Raw genomic sequence first — 20259 nt, 5'->3', positions numbered from 1 at the left:
CATCAGACTGGGGAGGAAAAGTGTAGTTTCAGGAGTGGTAGAAGATGTATGGATCAGATGTTTGCTTTGAAGAATGTTGATATAGATACCTTGTTTAAGGTTTTATGATTGTATGGTGTTGCAGGAGGAAGTGAAGTGTTTTAGATATCTGGGAGTGGATTTAGCAGTGGATGTAACCATGGAAGTGGAAGTGAGTCAGGATGGGGTTGGGGGGCGAAGGTTCTGGGAGTGTTGAAGAATGTGTGGAGGGCAAGAATGCTATCTTGGAAAGCAAAAATAGGTATGTTTGAAGGAATAGTGGTTCCAACAATGTTATATGGTTGCAAGGCATGGGCTATAGATAGGGTTGTGTGGAGGAGGGTGGGTGTGTTGGAAATTAAATGTTTGAAGACAATATGTGGTGCGAGGTGGTTTGATCAAGTAAGTAATGAAAGGGTAAGAGAGATGTGTGGAAGTAAAGAGTGTGATTGAGAGTACAGAAGAGGATGTGTAGAAATGTTTTGGTCCCATGGAGAGAATGTGGTGGGGTGGTGATGGGAGTGGATGAAGGCAGCAAGCATAAATATGTACATGTGTTTATACGTATATGTCTGTGCATGTTTATGTTAAAATGTATAGGTATGCAGATGTGCGTGTGTGGGTGTTTATGTAAATACATGTGCATGTAGGTGGGCCACTCCTTTGTCTGTTTCCTTGCGCTACCTTGCTAATGTAAGAGATGGGGATTAAGTATTTTAAGAATAATAATAATAAAATATATATATATATATATATATATATATATATATATATATATATATGCGCGTTTGAGTGTGTATGAGTGGATGGGCCATTCTTCATCTGTTTCCTGGCACTACCTCGCTGATGCGGGAAACAGTGATTAAGTATAATAAAAAATGAATATATATATATATATATATATATATATATATATATATATATATATATATATATATATATATATAATATATATATATAATATATAATATATATATATAATTTAATATTTGCATTCTTCTTAAATATGGTATCAAATCAAACAAGGATTATGAATGATTCTATTTAGTTAATGACATATAAAACAATATAATTACAAAGCTAAATAACTTCCATCTATCTGACTCTGAAATGAGTATATAACCTGATATGCTTCATAAAATGATTAACAAAATGTGTGAATGAGTGGATGGGCCATTCTTCATCTGTTTCCTGGCACTACCTTGCTGATGCGGGAAACAGTGATTAAGTATAATAAAAAATGAATATATAGACAGATATAATTTAATATTTGCATTCTACTTAAATATGGTATCAAATCAAACAAGGATTATGAATGTTTCTATTTAGTTAATGACTTATAAAACAATATAATTACAGTGCTGAATAACTTCTATTTATCTGCCTCTGAAATGAGTATATAACCTGATATGCATCATAAAACAATTAACAAAGCAAATAACTGCAATATCAAGAAATGAGCTCAAAAGTACTTAAACGCATCTGAATATACAGCATGAAAACTTTTTACTTCAGAAATATACTCCTTTTTTGTGCAGCAACTGTAAAGAAAATCCTACTAAATGACAAATTTATGATTAGTTCACCTTTCTCAATAATTCAAAAATAAAGTGTTTGTCTCTCATTTTCTATATGAAATAAAAAATATCTATTTAATTTACAACTAATGATACAATGATAACAGTGTCTTAGCTTAACAATCATTTGTAAGTCCACCTTATTACTATAAGCATAACAACTTGCTCTGGGGCCATGGTAGTGACTTTACAAAAAAATACTTTGGAACAAGTACCCTACAAGTTAAAGAGTCCAGGAAATCAAGCATCATTATGCAGATTAAACAGAGGATACAGAATACTTATATATCTCCATGAGACAGGCAAAGTTTGATAGCATTCCTAAATCATGAACAGAAAAAAGTAGCCTGCTGTTGCTTATACCAATAATCACTGATAGTTTTTTCACCCAAGGCTTCAGCTACTCTCAAAAGTCCTTGTCAAGACCAGGTCTTGACTGAATAATAAAAAAGGGGTGAAGAACTGACAAAAAAAAAAAGGGAAACACTGTATGGGTCTTTACAGAGTTCAAAGACCTACCTTTTAAAGGGGCAGATCATAATCAGCTAATTAGTTATGCAATCCCAAGGCTCCTTTTAGGGAACTCGAGTTGCTTTGAGTTTGTGCTGTAATCAGGGGCAGGGTAATGTAGTCTCCTTTGGAGCAGAAAGGTTTTTGATGAGGTACCCCCTCCCCCCTCATGTGTGCGAGGTAGCACTAGGAAAAGATAACAAAGGCCCCATTCGTTCACACTCAGTCTCTAGCTGTCATGCAATAATGCCCGAAACCACAGCTCCCTTCCACATCCAGGCCCCACACAACTTTCCATGGTTTACCCCAGACGCTTCACATGCCCTGATTCAATCCACTGACAGCACGTCAACCCCGGTATACCACATCGATCCAATTCACTCTATTCCTTGCCCTCCTTTCACCCTCTTGCATGTTCAGGCCCCGATCACACAAAATCTTTTTCACTCCATCTTTCCACCTATAATTTGGTCTCCCACTTCTCCTCGTTCCCTCCACCTCCGACACATATATCCTCTTGGTCAACCTTTCCTCACTCATTCTCTCCATGTGCCCAAACCATTTCAAAACACCCTCTTCTGCTCTCTCAACCATGCTCTTTTTATTTCCACACATCTCTCTTACCCTTACGTTACTTACTCGATCAAACCACCTCACACTACACATTGTCCTCAAACATCTCATTTCCAGCACATCCACCCTCCTGCGCACAACTCTATCCATAGCCCACGCCTCGCAACCATACATCATTGTTGGAACCACTATTCCTTCAAACATACCCATTTTTGCTTTCCGAGATAATGTTCTTGACTTCCACACATTCTTCAACGCTCCCAGGATTTTCGCCCCCTCCCCCACCCTATGATTCACTTCTGCTTCCATGGTTCCATCCGCTGCCAGATCCACTCCCAGATATCTAAAACACTTTACTTTCTCCAGTTTTTCTCCATTCAAACTTACCTCCCAATTGACTTGACCCTCAACCCTACTGTACCTAATAACCTTGCTCTTATTCACATTTACTCTTAACTTTTTTCTTTCACACACTTTACCAAACTCAGTCACCAGCTTCTGCAGTTTCTCACATGAATCAGCCACCAGCACTGTATCATCAGCGAACAACAACTGACTCACTTCCCAAGCTCTCTCATCCACAACTCTTGCATTCACCTCCCTAACAACCCCATCCATAAACAAATTAAACAACCATGGAGCCATCACACACCCCTGCCGCAAACCTACATTCACCGAGAACCAATCACTTTCCTCTCTTCCTATACGTACACATGCCTTACATCCTCGATAAAAACTTTTCACTGCTTCTAACAACTTGCCTCCCACACCATATATTCTTAATACCTTCCACAGAGCATCTCTATCAACTCTATCATATGCCTTCTCCAGATCCATAAATGCTACATACAAATCCATTTGCTTTTCTAAGTATTTCTCACATACATTCTTCAAAGCAAACACCTGATCCACACATCCTCTACCACTTCTAAGACCACACTGCTCTTCCCCAATCTGATGCTCTGTACATGCCTTCACCCTCTCAATCAATACCCTCCCATATAATTTACCAGGAATACTCAACAAACTTATACCTCTGTAATTTGAGCACTCACTCTTATCCCCTTTGCCTTTGTACAATGGCACTATGCACGCATTCCGCCAATCCTCAGGCACCTCACCATGAGTCATACATACATTAAATAACCTTACCAACCAGTCAACAATACAGTCATCCCCTTTTTTAATAAATTCCACTGCAATACCATCCAAACCTGCTGCCTTGCCGGCTTTCATCTTCCGCAAAGCTTTTACTACCTCTTCTCTGTTTACCAAATCATTTTCCCTAACCCTCTCACTTTGCACACCACCTCGACCAAAACACCCTATTGTACAAATTAAACACGAAAATACAACTTAGGACATCAATCACTGAGTATAAGTTGAATGTTATGAACCACAGGTGATCAATAGCATTCATCTACTAGATGGCACTTCTAGCTCTTTCACCCATTTTCTCCTCTATTCTACTATGTATATAAAGATTATTTCAAGAATTAGGTATGAAACTCCTGATGAGAGCTTTACTCACAAAATATATGAAAAATTCAATTCATTGGATCATTTACTGAATAAAAGTTGGGTAACAGGCTTCTATGCACTCATTTCCTCAGGCTTACTAGTTCCGCCCTTTCTTTTGTGGGCATCTACACAATTATCAAATCATGAGTTAGATAAGAACTTACTGAAGAGAATTGTGCACAAAAAATGATATGAAAAATACCAATTTCCTTATTATTCACTGAGTAGAACTGAATATTTCTCAGCAGGAGGCCTAGGCTAGCTAGACAAGACAGTACTTATACCTCTCTCATCCTTTTCTCTGTTATTATTCTGAATATGTAAATACTGGTCTTTTCTGATTATATGTAAATATTATGTATGCTACAGCTTTCTTGGTGATATTTCAGAGGATAAGTATGCTATCTCAGTCTCAGTATTCAAACTGAAAAGTATTGAAATGAGAATGGAGAGTTTTGGTGATTATCTTGTGAATAGCTGTGACACTGGTGTAACTAATCCTTCCAGTTAGCACTATGAATGTGACATAACTGGTATTTTGAAGAGCAGTTTGAAAATACGGTGTGGTTAGTAGAGATACATTCACAAGAAGTATTGTCAGATGAATTATGTGGGAAAAACTGTGCTGCTTTATTGTGAAACATCAGTGGCAAAGGGAAATTTGAGTTTTAGAATAGTATCAATGATAGTCTGGAATATGAGGAGGGTGTATCATACTTTGCTCAGATAATCATAAATGGAAAACACAGAGGTTTCAACACCAATACTATCTGTGTGGGATGATTTTAATAATTTCCCATGGTGTACAATGAAGTCTCCAAAATAAAGGACTTTAGCTTGAGGATGATATGTCAAGGCATCATGATAAATACATGAAGTTCTGAGAGTTAGGACAATAGTAAATGAATGAAATGACAACTAAGTGACTGCATCCTGTTATCTTTGCATTCTTTCTTTCTTTTCTTTCAAACTATTCGCCATTTCCCGCGTTAGCAAGGTACCGTTAAGAACAGAGGACTGGGCCTCTGAGGGAATATCCTCACCTGGCCTCGTTCTCTGTTCCTTCTTTGCATTCTTATCATTCAAAAATCTATACGATCAATATAACCTACCTCTATGGTCTCCCTAGCATATCTACCTTTTCTGGCTTTACATGATTAAAAAGATCCTTGTTACTTTTCCAGACAATGAGGTAAAAGTCCATTTCATGACAGTGACAATAGATTAAATGAAACATTGACACTCTAAATGATAAAAGATTCTTGTTACCACACACTTGTAATATTCAACTTTAACCATTAATAAGTGCCCTAAGTACACAAATGCAGCAGTTATATTTAAACCTGGAATCAAATCAAATCAAATAAAAAATGTTTTCCACACAATAGTTCATTTCAAAACAGACTTTCTAAACATAATAATGTGTTTACTTTGGCACATATCTTTATAATTATACATTCTATCATTACCAAAGTATTAATCTCCTGAAAGGAAAGCTCACACTGGAGTTTATAGAACACAGTGATGTGAAAAATACAAAGATATTTGGTAACTTGAGTAATCATACATACTACCATCTGATGAGAGGAGAATGTATGCTGGCAACTTAATAAAAAGGTACTGTGAGTATGCAAAACAAAAAGAATAAATTTTATGTACCATCCTTCCTAATCCAGATGGTTCACTAAATATATGATCTCTTTCATATATCCTCTGAATTTCTTTTTGCTTTACACCAACTGTTAATGTGGTCTTTTAATTTTGCTACCCTGGTGAAAGTCTTCCCACATCCGTGGCACATATAATGGCTGTTTTCATTCACAACGATATGTTTTCCACCTATGTTTTCACTGGTTATCTCATCTAGTGATATCATGCTCTCAGTTTCTTTATCATTTTTTCTTGTCCATCTTTTTTTCTTGTTTTGTGACACATTTCTATCAGTCTCTAAATGAGAATCCATACTCTCAACATATGCTTCACACTCTTCATTGTACATTTCTATATTATGTAATTTATTTACATGTTCATTAAGCTTTGGTAAATCAGGTAGCTTTTCACCACAAAACGAACACTTACAGTACACTATCTCACAATTTGTACTATTTTCTGCCTCTTCTTTGATTTTAAGAGGAAAACCTTTATGCTGGTCACTCTCTCCTCTAGGCCATCTTTTAACAAAGCCACTCACATGCTTCATGTCCTTGTCCATCTCACTATCTTCACTTTTCCAGTTCATTAGTAAGTTTTCTTCTTCCTCTTCATCAATACTATACTTATGACTCATCTGTTTATGAAATCTAAGTGCTGAGGCCCTTCCAAAAGTCTTTCCACACACATCACAAACATTCCCAAAACCTTCTCCATATTTCCTAATATATTTCTTGCTATCCATAAATTTGCTAAATACATTTTCATATTCATTACATTCATCATATTTTCCTCTTTTCTCATAAGATTCATACACATTTCTGTTGCTTCTCTTCTTAGTGAATTTTCTGAAGTCATCTCTGACAAGACTTTCTTGCTTAAAATCATCCACTCTACTGCTGAGAACCTCAGTATCTTCCTCTTTTGGCTCCTCTTTACATTTTACATTAGATATAAAAAAATCTGATACTTTCCTTTGAGCTGCACACCTTTTACACAAAGGATGTTGCTCTTCACTCTCAGCCAACCCATTCGATATATCACCCAGCTCTGACCTGTTACTGACTTCACATTTTGTAATACATTTCTTCTGTACACATCTGTGAACTTTAACAGAACTGAAACGATTCTCTCCACAATTCATACAAAGTTCTTCATTTTCACTTTTCAATACTTCATTGCCTTTTTGAAAAGGTTTATGCTCAACTGATACTGACACACCATTTTCAATATTTATCACAACAGTGTCATCAATCATCAGAGTTGAATTTTCAAGAGTGATTGATTCTATATCTTTAAAGTGTGCACTTTTCTGTTCCTTTACCACATGAGCCTTTCCTCTGTGATATTTTTTAATATGGTATTTCACTCCAGAAGACTGAGTAAAGGCTGCAGAACAGCTACTACATCTGAAAGGTTTTTCCCCAGTATGCATCTTAACATGGTCTTTTAGGTGAGAAATCTGGCGAAAGGCACTTTCACAGTCATTACACTTGTATGGTCTTTCATCAGTATGCATTCTCATATGAGTTTTAAGATTGGAATTTTGTCTAAAGGACTTATTACAAATATTACACTGGTATAGCCTGGACCCTGATGAGTTAGTTGTACTGCTATCTTTTCTTTTCTTAACATTTTGTACATGCTGAAAATCATTTATGTGATAGCTATCATTTTGTTTTAAAAGGTTACTATCAGAATCGAGCAATGAATCACTGATGCTTTTCTTAATTCCACCACTTTTTGAAATATTTTCCTCCTCAAATGTCTCCACATCACGGACAATGGATTCATTTTCCTTTAAATCAAAATCATTTTTGTGTGACGTCTGTTTATGTACAATTAAAGCTTTCATGTTTTTGAACTGAAAACCACACATTTCACAGATACCCCAACTGTCATCTGCATGAAAACTGTAATGCTTCCTCAACTTATCCTTAGTCTTGAATACAGCATCACATCTATCACAGTTGTATCGTGCTTCATCTGCATGTGTTTTCATGTGTTGTTTTTTATAGCATGAATCAAGGAAAGTTTTATCACAAATCTTACAATAGAAATTTCTAATAGAAAATTCTTTAACTATTTTCTTTTTCTTTACTTTTCCTTCTATATGTTGTGTCTTCTGATGGGACTTTAGTCTTGAGGACTGCTTAAATGCTGCATCACAAAGATTACACTTGTATGGCTGCTCTCCAGTATGTATCCTTATATGAGCTTTCAGATGGGGTAATTGCTTAAAGCCTATACCACAGTAGTCACAATAATATGGTCTTTCTCCTGTATGTGTACGCATATGAATAATATAATTAGATGAAGTCTTGCAATCCTTACCACAATTTTGGCATTCATAGGACTTGGGAATCTGATTCTTCTTATCCTTCAGTTTCTTTTCTTTCCTTTGAATTTTAACATTTTTCTTTGTATGTAATCCTTCGTTCACAATAACTTCTTGGTATGCCGAAAGATTCTGCTTTCTCAGCTTCTTAGCCTTATCGTCATTATCTTCTACAGAAAGAAATTCTTTTTCATGTTCAAAAGCAACCTCCGTCATAGCAGCTAGATCATTATCCCAAACTAGGAAATCACAGTTACTGTCTCCCAGTTCATTCTCCTGTAGTACCATGGATTCTGATACGGAAGGTAACTTGGTAGCAGGCACTGGAGGAAAAGTTATTAGAGTATAGTCCTTCTCTGCAAGAGCTTTTGGAAATACTATCAAGTATCCTTGTCCATCTTCTCCTTGAGATTCTAGTACAGTACCTGTGGCAAGTGCATCTCGCACAACATCTGGATGAGGTACATTTACCATCTGTTCAATCTCTTCTACATTTTTACCTAAGTCATTAACAGGCTCAGTAATATTAGAAAAACCTGAATCTAAAACAACTGGCTGCAAATTCTGACCACCAGTGAATGTATCACTTGATATAGAACTTGATCTTGTGCATTTGTCTCTAACCATGTTACATTCATTTGTACTTTCCATATCATCTGATGAAAATGTTTTACTGCATATATCTTTATGAACTGATATACCACCAACAGAACTGTCAGAGTCCTGCATCTCTCCAATTTTCCGAGGTACATACTTATAGGTACCATTTGTATTATGCACTTTCTTATGTAAAGAAAGACTATTTAGACGTGAAAATACCTTTCCACATAAATTGCAAGGAAATGGTCCTCGAGGTAAATGAGTACCCATGTGGGCTCTTAGTGTTGTCTCCTCCCGAAAGGCTACTCCACATTCCTCACACTGATATGGCCTTTCCCCAGTGTGTATCATCTGATGACGTCTCAGCCTGGGTGCTGTAATAAATCTATCCCCACATTCAGTGCAGTCATAAAATTTCTCAGTATGTTTTCTCATGTGAATCTTTAACTGCATTCTGTCAGAAAATGCAGCATAGCATGCTTGACATTTATGATCTTTAATCCCATTGTGAACTTTCATGTGTGACTTTAAAGCAGACTTTGTAGTAAAAGCATCCTCACACAATTCACACTCAAAAGGTCTCTCACCAGTATGTGTACGTTCATGTTCAATTAAATGATGGGACTGGCGAAAAGTCATGCCACAGTATGGACAACTGTACGGTTTTTGTCCCGTATGAGTCATTACATGATTTTTGAGACTATAAGCTGTCTTTGAATGAATGCCACAAAGTTTGCAAATATATTTTGAGGGCTCCTTAACTGCATATACCCTTTTTGGCTTTACTTCTCTTCCTTTTACATCACAGCACATTACAGATAATTTCCTATTTTCATCAGGTAGTTCATTACAGCTGAATTCAGCAAAACTGTACTCACATTTAAGGTTTGTGGCCTTTGACTTCTGAGATAGATCACCATCTTCTACTTCAACCTTAATATCTCCTACTATAATTGCTTCTCCTTCATCTAAATAAGGTGTACTTTTAATTGATCTTTGAATTTCTACTTGAGAGTCTATGCTTTTCTTTTTCTTTAGGCCCATTACATCTGAATATATTACGTCAGTATCAGCAGATATATATTCTACAGCATCCTTGTCTCTTGTAACCACCTCTACTTCTCCTACTACTACTTCAGCAACTCTGCAATCTCCTTGGAAATCCTCAGTAACATTCATCTTATCACAATCCGAATTCAGAAGTGGTACTTCTTCAACTAACTTCATAGCAATTGAAGCAATGCTGTCTTCCTTATTTATAGATCCTAACTCAGCAGTTGGTACCTCAGTTGGTGGATCTGCATCATCTCTGCTCCATGAATGTATTACTGTATAGCTATTCAGCTGAAAGTGATTCCAATAATAATTCCTTTTATAGTGAATATAATATCATCTTTTCCAAAACTCTCAACCCAAATACAATTCAATCACTGTGTGGCTTGGAAATCTTTTGTATAATAAACAATTCAGATGTAGTACAGCCTTCCAGCACCTGAAAGAGAAAAACAATTTACTGTAATACAATGTATTATAGATAAGATGTTTAGTTCCTTCATACCATTGCAATGTATTCCTTCTGCATTAACTAAAAACTCCATGTAAATGCTTCTGTACAATATGAGGTCATTTTTTGTATTAATCTAAAATTTGAGAAAATACTAACGATATTGAAGTTACTGAGGCTTGCAACAAGTATGAAGGATGATCTGTAACAACAATCACACTGGTAACATGCAAAGTTCTGCAAATGATTCTAACATTCAAGGTAATGTATGCCAGAGACTACTGAAAATACATAATAAAAATCATGCCAATATGAATATGTGATTTCAGGGCATTACACAAGACAGACAGAAACTGAGAGTGAATGAATGTGGCCTAGTTTTTCTGTTTTCCTGGCACAGCCAGTAAGGAATCCAGGAAAGTATGATTTAACTGAAGTAAAAGTAAGGAATACTCTTGCTTAGGTACTGCAGAAACTAGGTGAAGGTTTAAATGCCTCTGTCCAGAATGCTGCTCTGGCTGGTAACTCTGCATAATGACCATAGCTTGACATCATAATGTATTGGATAATGCTCCCAAAACTTATCCAAGTGATGTATAAAAGTATTCAATGAGGGGGGCCTAAACAACTTCATCTGGTAGAGAGTTCCATATATCCCAATCCTCTGCCTAAAAGTGTACTTATATATTCAGCAGCTCCAAAGCATGCCCTCTTGCCATTCCAACCCTGCTCTGTTTCAATATTTCAAAAACATATATATCGATTCATGTTCTTATATACCTTGATCATAAGGTAGAGTCAGCCAATACAGCTTCTTTAGCCTTTCAGTGGATGAAAGTGTCTTAAAGGAGCTGAGTAGTCTGGTGGCCCTCTTCTGAATATTTTCAGTCATTCTACCTGTAGGGATACCAAACAGTATTACAAAATTCCAAACACAGTTTAACTAGTGCTTCATCCAATAGTAAAAATGTATCTTATTCAAGATATGTGTAACTTATCCAAAGTATTCTCATTATCTTATTGACACTATCACCTTTTTTCATTAATATGTCTGCAAACACTATTTACTGTCCATATATAACACCATATCTTTTTTATTGTTCATAGTTTCCAGCCAATGTCCTCCATTCCTCTAACTAGCATCCCACATATAATACTGTCCTGTGTCCCAGATCTATTACTTTTCATGCAGAACTTTACAACTTTCTAAATAAAATCTGAGCTTCCACTTTTCAATCCATGCTCATAGCCAATATGTCCTCTTGCAACTTTCCTTCTATATCTCTTGATGTGATTCTAAAATTTTTTGTCACCTACAAATAGGAGAATCAACAGTCTCAGGCAAATCTTTCATGAAAATCACAGACAAAGGAGCCTTGGCTAATGGTTGTGGAGTGGTGGAATAAAAAATGAGTCTAATGTCTAAGAAAGCAGCTCATAAAGAACTCAAAAGAGACCAATATCGAACATGTTTAGGGTAAGATGTGTAAACGTGTAGAGAAAGTAAGAGAGTTATAAGTCAAAGATCAAAACAAAGTGTTTACTGCTGAAAATAGCAAAAGGAACCCTAAGGAGATTTACAGACATCTTACAAGCATGAGAGTCATTACCAAGTCAACTGGTCTATTGATAGCAGAAAATGGTGAATTGATTTAAGATAAAAAAAAGCCATTACAAAAATCTTACAAACTTTTTTACATCTGTATTTATGTCAAGGACACAACCCATGTCCTGAGTCAAGTTTCACTAAGAAGAGATGAGAATGTTCTTCAACAAGCTGATATAATGGCTGATTCCAATCAGCAATAAACAGAAACATAAATAAAATGGCAGGCCCTGATATTTTTATCCATGGATAATGAAAGAGGCAAAATATGTGATAGTTAAGTCCTTCACTACCTCTCTGATGTAGTGACCTAGCTAGTTCTAGTAACTTTCAGTTGTTTTCTCTCTTTCTCGTTCATACTGTATTTTGCTAATACTTCAATGTGAGCACAGTTGTTGGATAACTTATAACAATTGTTGAGTAAATTAAAAGCATTATCTGTAATTTCCTTTTTTGCATACACTGTTTTCAAGACAACAAATATGGGTCTTGGTTTATCTTGTATCTTTATTCTATTATTCTTTTTTTGCAGATGGCATTCATATCATTAATTTGGAGAAAATTTACAGAATCTATGAAAACCTCACCTAACCTCCCAAACACTCATGTTGATTATCAGTATTACCTCCTTTTACAAGAATCAATTTTCCCTGATAAACATAACCCTTATTGTCTTATCTACTATAGTTTAATAAAATATAATGCACCAAATCATGTTCTGCAAGTTCTTCTGTAATTACAACTAACTTTATAAAGTATGGATGCCATTTCCAAAAGTTTGTTTTGATGTGGAGCGAAACAAGTACATTACAGAATTTTTACAGGTTTTATTGACTTCTGTTTCACCTACAAGAACGTTTATTAACCCCATCATTTCAGGTCTCCTTAAACAATGAATACCAACAAATACCATACAATAAATGTCGTAATAAAACTATGTACATGCCTTCGGAGGTAAGGGAGACATGGAATAAGTACACGTATATGATGCATCAGTAAAGTGGGGTTTGTGCTCATAAAAAACGAACTAAGTACTATCTGGCAAAGCAGATCAATACCAGATGGTAATCTGCTCTTACTACACGTTTGTAATTTCTCCCTGGATGAGCTGAGTCTTACAAATTTTTTTCACGATTTCATTTTCATATATGATGTTCTATTTTCTAGGAAAGAGTTTTTCACAAAACTTGGAAAGCACTTTTTTTTCAGAGACTTTGAAGTATGATGTCACGGTATCAGGTTGAAGAATGGAAAACAAATTCAAAAACATAAATTCCATTAGTCTACTAGATCTTTTACACTATTGCAAATCTATGTAACCGACAATAACTGCTTTCAACTTGAAAATTTGGTCGTATTAAAATCTTAAGATTCCCCCCATTTTCCCTGAACTTCATGGCCCTCCTCGCTAACACTTTTTTTTTTTTCTACAACCAGAGAATACAATGCTTCACATCATGCTCAGCCTAGCTTAAGCTTACTATAAATACAGCATCATATGACAAAAAAGGAAAATCATTATCGTAAATGACACAATATACCATCATCACAAAGATAACCTCCCCTGCCAAATCTAACCAAAACTATAATGTGCAAGTCTTCCCAGAGAGAAGTCAGACTTCCATACCATTAAGCACACAGATAATCCTCCTGTAATTGTATCTACTGTGTGTAGGGGGGCGACATACACACAGCCCATCCTCACCCTATACACTACAATGCCCTTCAGAAGAGGGAAAACACTCACGTTTTTACGTTGCCGAGTTCGCTTAAAGTTCATCTACTTCCGCTGCCTGCCCCACTTTCTATCTGTCATTTCACTCTTGCCTTTGATAAGGACCGGTCGAGTCATCAATTGATGTAGGAGGTGATGACTGAAGTATTATTTATGTTGTCTCGTCAGTTGGACCGCCGTGAGTCATGACTGTTTTGAGAACGCTGCCAATATCAATTCGGTAATTTTACTCTATTGAAATCTTTTTATATATAAAATATCTGCCTTTAGATTTATTTGCGAGCTAATATATATATATATATATATCAAAATGCGTCTACAAAAAAGTAAATCTATCGATTGCATGTAACATTTCGATAACGTCTGTGAGGCGTTAACTGTGAGATTACCTTCATCTTTACTTCCTTATATATTTTCAAGCTGTCTACTCTTGCCTTTGTTTTTTGATAGCTTTACTTTGTATATTCTGTAGATATTAAACGTTTCGAAATGGAATAAAGAATCTCTCAAAATTATGCTTTGGATTGAACTAATTCTTCATATTTTTTTTTTGTCAACCGGGAACAGTTTAAGTTTACCCCACAACATTAGTTTGTCAAATTTGATATCTTTCGAGCATGTATGAGGCTTGAAATATACTAAATTTCCCCCACGTTATCACAATAGTAATCTTTAAGCGATAAGAGATGTCCGATTTTAGATAGAGCTTATACGTGAATAATATTTCACAAGATAACGAATTCTGTCATCTTGGACAACTTTACCTGAGAGAGAGAGAGAGAGAGAGAGAGAGAGAGAGAGAGAGAGAGAGAGAGAGAGAGAGAGAGAGAGAGAGAATGTGTGCGTGTGTGTGTGTGTGTGTGTGAAGATGTGCCAAGACTAAGCTTGGCACGAGCTCTTGTCAATGACAGCCCATTCTCAGGTGTGCTATTATCAGCACAGGTTGAGTGTGTGTACTTGGGGTGCCATTGCTGGCACAGGTTAGCCCATACATAATTAATGTAGGGGCTCTTTAGTGAATGTGTGCGTTGTGTTGAATAGGATAGATTGTTTCATTCCAACTGATTCAATTCATGTATTTAGAATGGGTTGTGGTGTAAAATATCTTACAACTCGAAGGAAAATTTGTAACTGTAACAATGCTATTCATAAGAGTTCCAACAAACTGTTTCATGAGCGCGATGTTTCAGAAACACTTGCACCAAAGTAATGTATACAATCTAGATACTGAAAACAGAATGCAAGGCTTTGTATAAAAGCTCACTCGGGTTTCAGATAATTAGAATTGTCTGCTGGCAAATATTAGAAACACATGTAAGTAGGTCTAAATGACAAAGCAAATGTTTAGTTACTTATTCACATCATTCATTCGGCAAAAATACAATATACCTCTCTAGCTTGACTATTGCAGTTAAAGATAGATAAAAAACTAATATACGAGTACAACTTTTTCAGGCAAGCCTCCCTAGATCATTTTCTTTGATACTTATGGGAAAAGAAAACGTACTCTGTACAATACTATGACTAACTATTATAAATTAGATTTTTTTTTCGCCCTTTACGTCGAACTTTTAGGGCTACCTATACGCCTCGCGCAAGGGCCACGGGGTACACGCAGACTGTCCATATTTCTTCAGTTGTTTCTTGTTTTATTTTCAAAGGAGAAACTATCAAAAGAAAATCATTTCAATAAATTCTTGTTCTTAAGGGTGTTGTCATCCTTCTCACTATCGTACCACTGAGACTTAAAACAGAGCGTCAGTTCCAGGGTCAGTGAGTGAGTGAGGATAGCCCTACACGTGTTCGTATCTGCTACTTTTCATCAACTTCTGTGACATTTGTTCAGCGTTTGGAGGATGTGTGTATCCCAGAAGAAACTCCGGGAGGCTGCTGTTGCCAAGAAAGCAAGTACTACCCGCTGGCAGATGCGTCGTGACGCCAAGGGAAAGGCGATGGAAGAACGTCAGACGATCTTGAATAAGGAGGGGACCCAGAACCTTCTTTGCATTCAGTAGTATGTAGAATCGTCTAAATCAACTTCTAATACTTTACTGTTACTCTCAAACATAATACTAAAACGTTATGGGCACAGATGTATGCCGAAACTTAAAGACACCGATCAGTAGATCAATAAATAGAGCATCAACTCTGGCATGTTCTTTTCTTTATGTGTCCTGAGTCGATAGACAATGAAGGAAGTTGTGGAGATATAGGGTGATGAAAGTGTTTCGAAAAAAAATTCTCAATGTTCTACTTGCAGTATGGTAATTTCCATGCATCTGAGAATTTAAAAAGGATTGTTTCACAAGCCTGAATGCAGGTTTTATATATATATATATATATATATATATATATATATATATATATATATATATATATATATTATATTTGCTTTGTCGCTGTCTCCCGCGTTTGCGAGGTAGCGCAAGGAAACAGACGAAAGAAATGGCCCAACCCACCCCCATACACATGTATATACATACACGTCCACACACGCAAATACACATATCTATACATCTCAATGTACACATATATATACACAAACATATATATATATACAAACATATATATACACAAACAGGTCTCTGGTCACTTCCATGGGACGTCGTGGAATGCGCATGTTGGTTCTGGGACACGGCACAAATTTCTCCAATGAACCTGAACGCAGGATTTAAGTCGTAGGTGGAAGTATGATGAGCAGACGGAAAATAACCGTGGCAAAACCTATCATTGAGCTGGGTGGGTCTTTGAGCGAGGTAAAGAAATGATAAGGTGAGATTAAGCTACATGGCGTCCATAAGGAGAACATTTAGAGGAAAGATCCGTCCATAACAATGAGTGGGAAAAAGAGTCAGGTTGATAAGCTGGGAAAAGGACCTTGGGAGGAACAGTCCAGTCTCCGCCCGAGCCTCCCTTCACGTTGGCAACAGAGACAGGCGGGAACTCTGGAGATTCCTTGCGCCCATACGACTCCAGGAAGCTGGGAATCGAAGTACGTTGGACGCGGCTGCGCTGGTCAACAAAATGACTGGAAATGAGAATGGGAGTTTACAATGAAGACCGAGAGGAATGGAAGTAAATAAGAGGGGAATAGGTGCATGTCTCATTCCAGGAATCGATGTCAGAGCTAGTCTGATACATCAGTTTTGATGAGACGTAGAGAAAAACCAGCCTTTCTGACTAGGAGGGTGTGAGATGATCCAGGGCAACAGGTCAACACTCCAGAGTCAGTGGGGGTAGGAATCCCCAAGGCGGCTAGCTGCTGTCTACAGTCTTCTGACACGGAGGGTGTAAGGTGATGGTTTCAGACAATCACTTCAGCAGTCCTGAATCAGGAAGGGAGGGTGTAAGGTGATGGTTTCAGACAATCACTTCAGCAGTCCTGAATCAGGAAGGGAGGGTGTAAGGTGATGGTTCCAGACCATCACTTCAGCAGTCCCGAATCAGAAAGGTTATACTTCTCTGGGAGTCTGTTTTCTACAGCTTACAACCTAACCTACGTGGTGATAAAAGACAGAGGCTGAGATGGAGATGGTGCCCACGATGGCTGTGGTGATGATGATGGTGGTGGTTGTGGCCGTAACTATGATCAAGGTGGCTATAGCGGCGATTCTAAGCTTTATGATATGACGTATAACGACCCACTTCATACCCGTCCCATACCTTAAGGAAACACATCTGACTCTTCTCATGTCCTAGAATTTCAAAGCAGCGCACAAACATCCGATACTTATCGGCAACTTATAGCAAGACTCTCTTAGTGTGTCCATCTCCACCACATGGTTGGTATACGGACGCTCGCTGTGTCATTCTCCAACACATGGTATACGGACGCTCACTGTCCTTCTCCACCACATGGTATACGGACGCTCACTGTGTCCTCCAACACATGGTATACGGACGCTCACTGTGTCCTTCTCCAACACATGGTACACGGACGCTCACTGTGTCCTTCTTCACCACATGGTATACGGACGCTCACTGTGTCCTTCTCCAACAAATGGTATACGGACGCTCACTGTGTCCTCCTCCAACATATGGTATACGGACGCTCACTGTGTCCTGCTCCAACACATGGTATAGGGACACTCACTGTGTCCTTCTCCAACACATGGTGTCTGGACACTTGCCGTGTCCTATTCTAACATCTAGTAGCCGGACACACGTTGTGTCCTACTGCAACTCACCTTTTCTATCATTTCAACCTTGAACACATTAACACAATTCATCGCGTCTTTCAGTGGTCACAGGAAGATGGACATAAACCATCAGAATATTTCCCTTTAGCCAAACAAGTGCTCATTATATTGATACCCTTACCGACACGAACCTGTAGACACTCCTCGTGATAAAAGTTTCCCTAAACTGAGAGAATCATTATATCTAATAAGGGGACAACAGTGAGTCTTATATGTTGTATCACGGGCCTTCTACGTTTTACAATGAAGTCAGCACCCCATGGATCTAGAAATTCAGCTTTATAGCTGTTAGACTTGTCAAGAAAGATGTTAACTTTCCCATCCCTGGTGTAGGATGAAGAAACGAGATCTGTCACAACCTCTGGGAAGACAAGCATCAAGAGAAATGAGAAGACAGACTTGTTTATGGCGGTCGAGACACATCTATGTTTCTTAATCCTTTTTCCCAGATTGTGACTGCTGAGGGAGTGACTGAAACTGAGTACAGGTCAACCAAGGTGTTTCGTGAGATCTCAGATAACTGCTGACACGCGTGAAACGCCCCTTAGAATCCTTAATTACCGACACAGAAGCTTCGGAAGACGCCAGTTAACTAATTCACTTTCGAAGCGCATGCGCCAATGTGGAAAATGTGAATAATTTCCTGGAAATCCTGCTATCAGTTCTATAAAGCCATTAATTCTACACATAAGACTTAACACAACATCAGGATACTTAACTGGATTCATTGATGTCATTAATCACATCACATTCTGCTCTCATGTCGAACTGGATACGAATTTCTGTTCTTCATCACTGGCCATGTTCGCAGGGTGCTTGTGTGTGTGTGTGTGTGTCATTCTTGGGGTGAGTGTGACATTGATCTTCAGCTTCGGCTCCACAGCACTGGGGCTCACACCGGAGCAGCAGCTGCCCACCAGCACCGACTCATGCCCGGCCAACCGCACTCTACCTGCGCCTTATGACGTTCCACCCGTCAAGTGAGATCGCAGATGTAAACAATGTCGTCTGCTGAACTCCTAGTCTTGGTTCCATTTTTTAGGAGATAAGTATATATATTTTTTTCATTGATTTGGACCTTCTGAATCGGAAGAAAAAAATGTATCACTAGAATATGATATTTTTTGTTTACCTTGAAACAGAGTAAAAACTGTTTACCGTCAAGAAATCCATTTGCACATGAAACATGATAATTAAGCCACCACAAACATAAAGTGTTAAATCACAGTTGCAGTGTGTTAGACCCATCACAAAAGTTATCATGTTAATGTATAGACAACTACATTTCTACACGAGGGAATGTAATTAGTGCCCTAGACAAAGCGACCTATGGGTCATCCTCGTTCATGATTTCAATTAAGTATAACCTTAATCTCAGCTTCACTTAAATATGATTACAACGTAAAAATGTTATCATTAATTTTGTGTCGTTTATTCTCTAATTCCTATGAGGTATTGTCATTATAACTAAGAGATGTTATGTGGCTGGTGATTGGAATATATGTCACACGCTCGTACACAGAAGTGATGACGCTTGGAAATTAACATTCATGGGCGTGGAAGCGCTCGGATAATTCACATTTATGGACGTTGGTGACACCAGCGTGAGTGTGGCCTGATATTATAACTAGTGGACCCTGCAGTGGTGTTCCCACGTGAGTGAGAGAGGCCACTGATGAATAATGGTAACTGGCACCACAATACGACAAACCGACACTCGAGACGAATTGAGGTAAGGAACATATATGTTTTGTATCGCCCTTCGTACCGACACTTCATGTCGGGAATGCTAAATCTACAACGTTGGATGGGCGAAGTTAATATACTGATTATTCTGACGGCAACATGGGACCTGCGTTATCAACCAGCGGATCAAGGATGGTTCTGCTACGCATGAACATAAGGAAGTATATGAGCGAGGATAGGCCTAGGTTGATCTGTTCCATCCTCAAGGCCTATCTCTTCCGCCCAAGAGTCATGGGGGGGTTTCAAAGGAGACGGCACAGAATCATATGATGTTGCGAGAACCTTTCGGTCGGTTTGATATATCTCTGGTGTGGTCGTTGTGGTTCATATTGCATGAAGTCAATTGAAATTATCCGAGTATAGGCGATGCACGGCTGCACTCCATGTTGCTCTGTTATGGTTGAACACGTTCCCCCCCCCCCCCCCACCCCAAGCGTCCTACTTACAGGAGGTGTCTCTCAGTAACACACGTCCTCTTCCCCTTACAGAGTGTCGGACTTGAATTACCCGGAGAAGATCCTAGGCCTCTCCTACACCCAGCTGGGGCCCCTGGGCTTCCTAGTGGGCTTGGTCGCGGGCGTCCTGGTCAGCCTTCTCACAGGTGAGTGTGGGTGTGTGTCCTCAGACCTGACCCTGGAGTTTGCCTCTCTTTTTTCCTCATCTTTTGGACAAGAAACCACCT

At 38.0% G+C, this 20259-nt stretch overlaps 1 protein-coding gene across 4 annotated transcripts; it reads right to left on the bottom strand.

The window, feature by feature from the left end:
• Positions 1-1051: 1051 nt before the first annotated feature.
• Positions 1052-18796, bottom strand: LOC139749034 (uncharacterized). 4 transcript variants are annotated; one of them, XM_071662427.1, is made up of 3 exons: positions 18546-18796; positions 11072-11184; positions 1052-10279 (listed from the first exon to the last, which is right to left on the bottom strand). In XM_071662427.1, exon 3 carries the CDS (start codon positions 10012-10014, stop codon positions 5902-5904), a length of 4113 nt encoding a protein of 1370 aa, XP_071518528.1. In that variant the 5' UTR covers positions 10015-10279; positions 11072-11184; positions 18546-18796; the 3' UTR covers positions 1052-5901. The 4 variants fall into 4 exon arrangements, with proteins under 4 accessions (XP_071518528.1, XP_071518531.1, XP_071518527.1 ...); XM_071662430.1 differs by having other exon boundaries at positions 11072-11188; positions 18551-18796; XM_071662426.1 differs by lacking the exon at positions 18546-18796 and adding an exon at positions 13645-13881 and having other exon boundaries at positions 11072-11188.
• Between the last annotated feature and the right edge of the window lie 1463 nt (positions 18797-20259).

This window comes from Panulirus ornatus, chromosome 6 (assembly GCF_036320965.1).
Source record: "Panulirus ornatus isolate Po-2019 chromosome 6, ASM3632096v1, whole genome shotgun sequence".
NCBI classification, from domain to species: Eukaryota; Metazoa; Arthropoda; class Malacostraca; order Decapoda; family Palinuridae; genus Panulirus; species Panulirus ornatus.
This window is presented reverse-complemented; position numbering and strand designations above follow the sequence as displayed.

Coding starts and splice junctions, on each gene's coding strand:
- LOC139749034 (XM_071662427.1), bottom strand. CDS start 10,014: ATGAAGTTAGTTGAAGAAGTACCACTTCTGAATTCGGATTGTGATAAG.